The following is a 9923-nucleotide window of genomic DNA, read 5'->3' on the forward strand; positions in this document are numbered from 1 at the left end:
CGCCGCCGTCGCCATGGCAACGCCCGCTCGGCCATGGCGGCGAGGCCGGGCCCCCGGGCCTGGGCCTGGTGCTGGGCCTGTGTGCTGGGCCTGGGGCTGGGGCTGGGGCTGGGGCTGGGGTCGCTGCTGGCCGCCGCCGAGCCCCGCGTCTACCTGGGCAGCTGGGCCGTGAGGGTGGCGGCCGGGCCCCGGGAGGCCGCCGGGCTGGCTCACCGCCATGGGCTGCTCTGCCTCGGCCAGGTGGGGCTGCGGGGTGGGGGACCCCCCGGTCCCCGCAGCCCCCGCCTCGTCCCCCGTGCACCGGCACCGGTGTGGTGGCGGAGGTGTTACCACCGGTGTGGTGGCGGAGGTGTTACCACCGGTGTGGTGGCGGAGGCAGGGGCTCGGTTAGGGGGGTTTTAAGCCGCCTACGGTGGGCTGACGTGGGGAGGGGAATGTGAGGAGGAAAGCAGCGCGATAGGGCTGCGTGGGTGCTGGTGGGAGTGCATGGGTACCTATGGGGCTGGACAGGAACCCATAGGGCTGTATGGGTACCTGTAGGGCTGTACAGGAACCTATAAGGCTCTATGGGTACCTGTAGGGCTGCACAGGTACCTATAGGGCTACACAGGTACTGGTAGAAGAGCACAGGTACGTATAGGGCTGCATAGGTACTGGTGGGAGTGCATAGGTACCTATAGGGCTGTACAGGTACCTTTAGGACTGCACAGGTACTGACAGAAATGCACAGATACCTATAGGGCTGCACAAGAACCTGTAGGGCTGTGCAGGTACCTGTAGGGCTGCACAAGTACTGGTAGAATTGCACAGGTACCTATAAGGACTGCACAGGTACCTACAGGGCTGCACGGGTACCTACAGGGCTGCATAGGTACCTGTAGGGCTGCACAGGTACTGACAGCCTCTACACCACAGGTGGGGGAGCCCAAAGGCGCGCACAGCCCCAGCCTGCACAGCACCCCTCTCCTAACAGCACCCCTGCCATACCCTCAGCTGCATCCTCCCTGTCTCTGCAGCCCGGGCAGGGCCGGCACGCACATCCCCGGCCCGGCAGCCCGCTCCAAATGACCTCACGGCAGCTTTTTGCGCCTGCAGGTGCTGGAGGGAGAGCCCTACTACCACTTCAGGCACCGCGGCACCAGGCAGAAGTCCTTAAGCAAGCACTGGGGCTGGAACCAGCGCCTGACCAGGGAGCCAAAGGTAGAGGGGGGGCTGCTGGGCTGCCTGGGGGCACCGCCGACACATCCCAGTTCGTGCACTGCTCTTGGATGCAGCCGTACCAGCAGCACCCTGAGCTGCGAGGGGAGCGCGTGTGGCCGTGCCCATCTGGGGCTGACGACGCTGCCTCACCCCCAGGTTCTCTGGTTTGAGCAGCAAACAGCAAAGAGGCGCGTGAAGAGAAGCGTCAGCGTGGTGCCGACGGATCCCTGGTTCCCTAAGCAGTGGTACATGGTGAGGTTTTGCCTCTCTCTCGCCTAATCCCAATACTCTTAAGCAAAGCACCTGCCCTGCGCAGAAACAGGACTAATACTGGTGGTGATGAGACAGCAGGAGAGTCCCTGAAGGACATTCACAGCCTGTGCGGGCCTGGTTGATCAATCCTAATCCGTTTTCCAGAACAACGACGTCAACCCTGATCTAAACGTCCTCGCTGCCTGGAGCAAAGGCTACACCGGGCTGGGGGTTGTGCTGTCCATCCTGGACGATGGCATTGAGAAGGATCATCCCGACCTGTCCGCCAACTACGTAACTACAGCTCGCTGGGGCGAAGCAGCAAGGGCTTGGGGAAGCTCGGGGTGTTGTCTGCAGGGGTGGGAGGGAGCTGGCACCTTTCTCCAGCCCGTGGGACTCCGCAGGGGGAATTCAGCCTCTCCGCGGCTGGATCAAAAGCCTTGGTGTCTCCACAATGAATTCTTACATCAAGGAAATGTTAGAATGCGTACGTGCTCAAGCCCCCAGAATAGGCAGATGTAATTACAGCAAGCTGCAAAGCAAGTAAAGCTTGTAAGCCCTCACACGCTGGGAGAGCAAAGAGAAAAGAACAGGTGATTCGTAATCAGCTATTGTTCACAACAGCACGGTTTCGGTGCCCCTGTGGTTCCTCCTGCCCAGCTCCGCTGCAGGTGAGACTCACCCGTGGCATGCCAGGGGACTCCAAGCTGTTTTCTCACTGCCTGTGAACGCACACTGAAGCAGTCCAGTGATGCACAAAGTTACCCTCTTTTAGTGAAATCCCGCTCCCAACAGGTTCAGGAGAAGCCAAAACAGTTGCTGAGTGTGTGGGGGCTTCCTTGGTGCTCTGGGCTGGGTGACCCTCATGGCCCAAAAATGCCAGGTGTTTGCTCTGAGCTGGCACAGCCACATTTTGCATGAGGTATTCTCACACTTTTTGCAATAGGATCCCCTCGCGAGTTACGACTTCAACAGCAATGACCCCGACCCCCAGCCCAGGTACAATGCCTGGGACGAGAACCGGTGAGTTTTCTCCACTGGCTGCCCGAGGAAATCGTTTCTCGTGCTGGGAATTTTACATCTCCCAGGGCTGAGCCTACGCCAGCCCCTCGGCTCCCCACCGAGGATGGCTCGTGCCATCACTCTGCCCCCAGGCACGGGACGCGCTGCGCAGGAGAGGTGGCAGCTGTAGCCAACAACCAGATCTGCGGCGCGGGCATCGCGTACAACGCAAAAGTTGGAGGTGAGCAGCTCCTGCTGGTGCTGCGCCGTGCGGGAGGGGATCACGAGCCAGCTCCCGCACCCAGGAGGAGTGTGAGCCTCACAGCCTGCTGTCCTCGGGCTGACACCGACCTCACCGCCATCCAAATTCTGCAGAACCAGGGGGGCTGAGGGACTGGGGGCTTTCTGAGGCATCGGCTGCTTGCAGCAGCGCTTTGGGCATTATCAGTGAACCCCTGGATGATGTTTCCCAGCTGTAAAAGCCCCGAGGGCTTCCTGCAGCGGCTGGGCTGCACTGAGGGGAGCTGAAGACTTGCACAGCACTAGAGGGTGCTGCGGATTTGCAGCAAGGCCAGCAGCAGCGCAGGGCTCTTCCTCCACATGCCCTGGGGCTTAATGCCCTGCACGAAGCGCTGCTGGGCAGCACCAACCACGCGCTGGCTCGGTTCCCTGCAGAAGCAACTGCACCAAATGGGGTTAAAAGCTGGGAGAACTTGCTGGGCTTAACAAGGAGCTCTGGGTCATGCTCAGACCCCCAGGAGCCTGATGCTGTGGGGCAGGGTTAGGTGCAAGGTGCCCGAGGGAACCCAGGAGTGGGGCTGGGGGTCAGCCAGAACCCGCTGAGCCCTCGCTGCTGGGCCCCGCAGGCGTGCGGATGCTGGACGGTCCCATCATGGACATCGTGGAGGCTCAGGCCCTCGGCCTGCACCCGCAGCACATCCACATCTACAGCGCCAGCTGGGGCCCCACGGACGACGGGCGGACCGTGGACGGGCCGGGCGTGCTGGCTGCGGAAGCTTTCTACAGGGGGGTGACAAAAGTAAGCGCAGCGTTGGCCTTGGGGTCCTCGGGGGTGCTGGATCCGGAGCAGAGCTGCTGCCTGCAGGGGGCCGGGTCCTCACGGGGGTGCAGGAAAGCTCCAGGCTGGATGGGATAAGTGCAAGGAGCCCTGCTCAGCCCCCTCTGCCTCTCCCTCTGCCAGGGGCGCGGGGGCCTTGGCTCCATCTTCGTCTGGGCCTCGGGCAACGGCGGCATCAACTACGACAACTGCAACTGCGACGGGTACACCAACAGCATCTACACCCTGTCGGTGGGCAGCGTCTTGGCCAGCGGCCGGCGGCCCTGGTACAGCGAAGCCTGCTCCTCCATCCTCACCACCACCTACAGCAGCAGCACCAGGAGCGAGGTGCAGATCGTGAGTGCCCCCCCGGCAAGGCGCCGGGTGCCACAGCTCATCTGAGCCTGCCTTGTACCTGGGGAGGGAGAGGGAACCTTTATTCGACTGCCTGCCTCAAAGGCATGGAGGGACCAGGAGAGCAGAGCCTGCGGGAGCGTTTATTGGGGTTACCCCACTCCGGCCAGCCCTGCCCTCTGCTCCAGGAGCACGGTGCCAGGAGCCCCCTGTCCCCCCCAGGTGACCACCGACCTGCGCCACCGCTGCACCAACAAGCACGCGGGCACCTCCGCCTCGGCCCCGCTGGCTGCAGGAATGGTCGCCCTCGCTCTGGAGGCCAAGTAGGTGCCGGGGTGGCCACGGGGCTGTCCCCAGGGTGTCCCCAAGGAGCGCCCGGTGCTCGCCAGGACCCTGTGGGGACAAAGAGGAGGGACTTTGCTTTGCTAGCAGGGTGGTTTGGGGTGCAGAGCTGAGGTCTCCTTGGGCTGTGGGGCAGCCTCTTCTCCCGGGGCACTGGAGGAGAAGGGTCAGGGACAGGAGGAGATGTTGCTCCCATTTAGGCAATTAAGGTTTTGGGGAGGAGCTTGGGCCAGGCCAGCTAACTTTCCCAAATCTCACCCTCAAAAGCTAACCCAGAGCAGAGACCTCTGCCCCAAAGTTCCTCTTGCTTCCAGCCCGGCGCTGAGCTGGCGGGACGTGCAGCACCTCGTGGTCAGGGCCTCCAAACCTGCCCACCTGCAGGCGGAAGACTGGGCTGTGAACGGGGTCGGACGCAAGGGTGAGCTCGTGGCTCAGGCGCTGCCTGCCCCGCACGCTGCTCGCCCCGGGCTGGCCCCATTCCCTCGCAGAGCAGCTCACGAACCCTCTTCTCTCGGCTGGCCTCCGCTTCGCAGTGAGCCACCACTATGGCTACGGGCTGCTGGACGCTGGGCTGCTGGTGGAGCTGGCCAAGGCGTGGACAGGGACTCGGCCCCAGAGGAGGTGCTCGGTCAGAGCTCTTCGCGCCCCCCGGTAAGGAACAGGATCCCCTGGGTCTGACCGCACGCGGGTTCGTGCAGGAGCTTTGTTGGAGCAAAGCTGTGCTGTGCCCTGTGCAGGAACAGGCATTGCTCCCAAGAATTGGCTTCTGCTGTCACTGCAGGGCTGTGTTTAGAGGTCATGGTGGAGGAAAGGATGCCCATGGAGGGGGGAGAGACGCCCTTACCCTGTCTTGTACCTGGCAGGAACATCGGCTCCAAGCTCACCGTCTCCGCAGACACCTCCTCCTGCTCGGGGAGGACCAAGCGCATCCGCTCGCTGGAGCACGTCCAGGTCCAGCTCTCCCTGAGCTACAGCCGCAGGGGGGACCTGGTGCTCGCCCTGACCAGCCCCATGGGGACCACGTCCACGCTGGTGACCGTGCGGTGAGGGCGCTCCGCAGGGAGCATTTCATGATGGGAATGCTGCAGTGCAGAGACTTAGCAGCTGCTGGGGATCTCCTCCTCTCACAGCCTCTCCTGGGGCCTGAAGACGTCCCCACACTGCAATAGCTCCTTCTGGCACCCACGGGGATCGGGCTCAGCATGCCTAGGGCATGCTCCAAGTCTTGGCAATGCCCCATTACACCAAAACCAGGGTGACGGAGAGCCCCTTTGGTCTGCAGCCTCCATCCAGCCTCTCACCCATGACTCTCCTCTCCCCCAGCCCGTACGACACCAGCCAGCAGGGCTACAAGGACTGGACCTTCATGTCCACGCACTTCTGGGATGAGGACCCCAATGGGACCTGGACGCTGCTGCTAGAGAACAAGGGCGATGCCTATAACACAGGTGGGCCCCAGGGGATGAACCCCATTCACCAGTGTCACCCAGTGCCCCATTGTTCTCCCCCTTTGGTTAGCACCTGGCTGGCCTCCTCCTCTCCCTGCTCCCTCCTAGACACAGGATCTGGCCAGAGCCCCCTCTGCAGGGCCACATATCCTCAGTTTGAGGGTCTCCCTGCTCAGCGCAGGGCCTGGAGGAGAGCATTGCTTTCCCCAGATCTTCCAGCCCCACGCCCACCGCTTTGCACACCCCAAATCCTGGAGGGTGGGAACACGCAGCCCCCGTCCAGCATCACATCCTCTCCTCCTGCCCCAGGCGTGCTGAGCAGCTTCATCCTGCACCTGCACGGCACAGACGAGGACATGACGGCCAGGCGCTTCGCAGCCTCCCCCGTGGACAAGTGCCTCAAGCGGGACGCGCAGGGGGCATGCGAGGGTGAGCGCGCCCCTCGCCACACCTTTGGGCAGGAGGGGACAGTGCCCCCGGCTCCTGGTGGCCCCATGCCCCAGCTCATGGCCCCATCCTTTTGCAGAGTGCGGCAGCTCCTTCTACGCCTACCAGCAGCTGTGCCTGCCCTACTGCCCGCCGCGTTCCTACGGCCGGACCCAGGGAGCCGCCTCCACCAACGCAGCCCGGGTCTGCGCCGGCTGCCACCCCTCCTGCTACACGTGCCAGGGCGCCTCGGCCAACAACTGCACCGCCTGCCCCCCTGCCCGCGTCTTCGACGAGCTCTCCCGCTCCTGCCCCCCTCTGCCGGGTTTCTCCCCCGAGGACGGGCAGCACGGGGACCTCCTCCCAGTCCTCCTGATCTGCGGGAGCCTGGTCCTCTTGGCCATCCTCTGCGTCACGTACCGCAAGGTCGTGCACGCTGGCTGGCTCCACAGCTAGCACCTGCTGGCCCTGGGCTGGAGGGACGGAAGGACACCAGCCCAGGACAGAGCTGTCCTTGCCCCCCCTTCTGAATAAATGTTTTGTTGCCCTTCTGGGCTGCCCTTTCTGAAGGGTGACTTTCCTCGCCGGCAGCTGTGCGCTGACCCCGCTCCATATCCAGCTCCGTGCATGGGTACGGACGCAGCGGTGGCTTCCCCACCCCCCGCCTGGTTTGTCCCCTGCGTCCCCCGGGGATTTGCACGGCGCTGGGGACCCAGCCCCCAGGCTGGCTGCTGCGAGGGAGCTATTTCCAGCTGGGCCGGGCTGCGTGGCCGAGCACGGAGCCCCACGCCCTTTCCCAGGCGCAGAGGAGGAGGAGGAGATGTGACTTCCCTCCAAACAGCTGCGCCCGAGTAAACATGTCCAGCGCCTCCAGCGCTGGCTGAGCCGCAAGCCCACGCAGATTTCGGCAGGGGAGAGGGAGCCGGACTGGGAGCCGCCGCTCCGCGGTGCTGGCGCAGCGGGGCCCTGCTTGTCAGCAGCCTTCAGAAACGTGCCCGGGGCTGGCTGCTGCACCCCGTGGTCGCCCCACGCTGCGGAGCCGAACGCCCTCGGCCCTGGCTGCCCCAGCGGGGCCGGCAGCAGCACGGCAGCAGCTGCGCCCCAGCACGCAGCGCGGCACCGGGCAGGGCTGGGGCGGGCGCGGGGAGCGCTGCCAGCTGGGGCCCTCCCGAGGGCATCGCTGCTGCGTGGGGCCCGGCCACCGAACGGCAGCAGCGGGGCCGCTGCGGGCAGCCCTGCCCAGGGCACGGACCCGAACCCGCGTGGCATCGCGGGGTGGCAGCGGGCTGAGCCACCCATCCCCGGGCTCAGCGTGTTTGCACAGCTGAGGCGGACTTGGGAGGCAACGAAGAGAGCAAGACCTTTGTCCAAGCACGTAATCATCCGCGAAAGCACCCCTTGGCGGGACATTACAGAGCTCTGGGCAACGGCCAAGCGCTGCTCGCGCTGCAGCAAGGCTTCCCCACGGCAGCGCTGGCCCCCCAAGCCAGGGTCCCTCCCGGGGGGGGTTTCCCCATCCCGCTCCCCTCCTCGCGGGCTGTCCTAGTCCTCGGCGGGCAGCCTGCAGCGTGGGAGCCGCTGCTGCGCCTCGGTGCGCACGTCGTCCTAGGGGAGAGACGGGGATGGGGAGGTCTGTGCCCCAAAGCTCGCACCACCCCATCCCGGACCCCAGCCCCGTCCTCACCGCCTGGCAGAGCTGTCCCAGCAGCGGGATGAGGCGCAGCAGCTCCTCGTCCCCAGGGTCCCCAAACCACCTCGGCACCGGGATCCAGTTGGCAGCCTGGGGAGAGAGGGCGAGCGCTGGCCACGGGGCAGCCGTTGCGGCCACAGGGCAAATGAACCCCCCGACACGAGAGCCAGCGCTGCCGGTACCTGGGAGGGGAAGCCCTGGATGGTGTGGTCCAGGGCCACCGTCTTGGCCAGGTCCCTGCCCAGCAGGGACAGATCCTTCCAGTAGCAGCCGTGGGCGCAGAGGCAGTCCCGCTGGGAGAGGCAGCGCCTGCAGGGGGATGCAAAACCCATGGGGAGCAGCCCCGGCCACAGGAGTGCCCCCAGCAGGGTTTCTGTAAGGCCATCACCTGATCAGCTTCTTTTTGGGGTCCAGCACATCCAGGATCTTCTCAGCGTAGTCCTGCTTCGCTGTAGTGAAGATGAAGATCTGGGGAGAGCAGATGAAAGCCCCTGTGCAGGCTGCCCGAGCCCTCCCCACCCCGGTGCAGCAGCGCCCCCCGCCTGGCTCCACGCAGACCCCCGGGGAATTTGGGGCTCCAGGTACCTCGTAGGTCTTGGAAAGGCTCTCGAGGAACTGCTGCACGTGGGGACGCAGCTGCACGTGGACCTGCGAGGGAACAGCGTCTGCAGGCAGCCCCGAGCAGCCGCCGGCACCCAAGTCCTGACACCCAGCTCCCCGCTAAGAGCAGCGCCCCAGGGGACCCCGGCCACCCTCTCCCCTGGGATTTCAGCCCCTGGGGCTACAAGGGGAGGACGCGGGACCCAAACCCTCAGCCCCCTGCGGCCCCCACCCCAGCGCAAGGACACCCACCTTGTAGGCATCGCCCTGGAAGGAGGTGGTGAAGGAGGCCACGGCACCCGGCAGCCGCCCGGCGAGCACGGAGGAGCAGACCAGGGTCCCCTCCTGCGGGACAGGAGGCAGCGTCAGGCCCAGCCCCAGCACCGTGACCCCCCCCCAAAACCCCCCAGCTCACCAGCTCCAGGACCAGGGTGTGCTCCGGGGTGCTGCGGGTCCTGCGGGGGCCGGGCGTAGGGGGCACGGGGAGCGGCCTGGCTGAAGGAAGGCAGAGCTTGGGCAATGCAGGGGGGCCACAGAGACCCCCCCCCCCCAAACATACTCACAGGCTGGGGACAGCGGGGTCCTGGCACTCATCCGCAGGGAGCCCCGAGAAGTAGGCTCCCTTATAGCAGGGCTGCGATGGGGGACTCTGGGGGGCTCCCAGCTCTGCGGCCCAGGGCTGCCCCCCTCCCCACGCAGGGACTACCCCACGGTGGAGGGGCTCACCCCTTTCCCCTGGGCAGAGGGAAGGGGACGCCAGGCTGCCACGCTCCCCACAGAACTGCAGCCTGGTCAGCCGCCGCCTCCCAGGGGTCACAGGCTCCGGGGGGGGACCCGGCACACGCTTGCCCCCATCCCCTCCTCTCTGCCGGCGAGCCCGGGGTTTGGTGGCCGAGAGCCCCAGGTCCCCACTGCTCTCCCTGCGGGGCCTCTTTGCCCGGGGGGTGGCCATCCCCAGGACAGACGGACAGACAAATGGGGTGGGGGGGGACCTTCAGGGTGCCCAAAGCTGCCAGCACAGAGCCCCAGGCACTGATTAACGCTTGGGGACCCCCCAAGGACAAAGCAGCCCCCACCCAGGAATCTAGGTGGGATGGGGCGCTTTTATAGGGCACCTTTCTGCCCCCAATCACCCCAGCGTGCCCCTGCCCACGGTCGGAGCACCTGGCGCCACTCAGGCTGTACTGGGACCAGCTGGGGGAGCCCAGCCCTGCCCCAGTCCCCCCCCCAGCTCAGCTCTGGCTCTCGGCCATCAACCACTGCCCCCCCTGGGGAGCCCCCGGCTTTTTTGGGAGAGCTCCAAAGGCCCCCTGGGGCGCACGGCACGGCGCAGGGGGTGGCTGAGCCTGCGGTGCCCCCACCCCATCCCCGCACGGGCCCTGCGGGGCGCAGCCAGCCCCGGGTTGGGTTACGGCCGGGGAAGGACCCGCGCGCCTCCAACGGAAGAGAGATAAGCGGCAGGTCCCCGGCCTCGAGAGGCACAGGCTGGCGGGATTCCATCGCGGGGACGGGGACAGGATGGGGACGGGGATGGGGACAGGGATGGGGACAG

The 9923-nt window shown here is 65.7% G+C and overlaps 2 protein-coding genes across 3 annotated transcripts; one reads left to right on the plus strand and one right to left on the minus strand.

The window, feature by feature from the left end:
- The first annotated feature begins 18 nt into the window (after positions 1-18).
- PCSK4 (proprotein convertase subtilisin/kexin type 4) lies at positions 19-6599 on the plus strand. Its single transcript, XM_066983737.1, has 15 exons — positions 19-240; positions 1096-1200; positions 1357-1452; positions 1618-1746; positions 2399-2475; positions 2607-2695; positions 3321-3493; positions 3656-3868; positions 4088-4188; positions 4522-4625; positions 4741-4858; positions 5071-5250; positions 5531-5655; positions 5965-6084; positions 6182-6599. The coding sequence occupies exons 1-15, from the start codon at positions 34-36 to the stop codon at positions 6535-6537; spliced, it is 2193 nt and encodes a 730-aa protein (XP_066839838.1). The 5' UTR covers positions 19-33; the 3' UTR covers positions 6538-6599.
- A 324-nt stretch (positions 6600-6923) lies between these two features.
- LOC106048227 (CTD small phosphatase-like protein 2-A) lies at positions 6924-9460 on the minus strand. 2 transcript variants are annotated; one of them, XM_048055267.2, is made up of 8 exons: positions 8935-9460; positions 8787-8862; positions 8624-8716; positions 8357-8419; positions 8160-8239; positions 7954-8080; positions 7766-7861; positions 6928-7686 (listed from the first exon to the last, which is right to left on the minus strand). In XM_048055267.2, exons 1-8 carry the CDS (start codon positions 9321-9323, stop codon positions 7624-7626), a joined length of 987 nt encoding a protein of 328 aa, XP_047911224.2. In that variant the 5' UTR covers positions 9324-9460; the 3' UTR covers positions 6928-7623. The 2 variants fall into 2 exon arrangements, with proteins under 2 accessions (XP_047911226.2, XP_047911224.2); XM_048055269.2 differs by lacking the exon at positions 8357-8419 and having other exon boundaries at positions 6924-7686.
- Between the last annotated feature and the right edge of the window lie 463 nt (positions 9461-9923).

This window comes from Anser cygnoides, chromosome 27 (genome assembly GCF_040182565.1).
Source record: "Anser cygnoides isolate HZ-2024a breed goose chromosome 27, Taihu_goose_T2T_genome, whole genome shotgun sequence".
Taxonomy (NCBI): domain Eukaryota; kingdom Metazoa; phylum Chordata; class Aves; order Anseriformes; family Anatidae; genus Anser; species Anser cygnoides.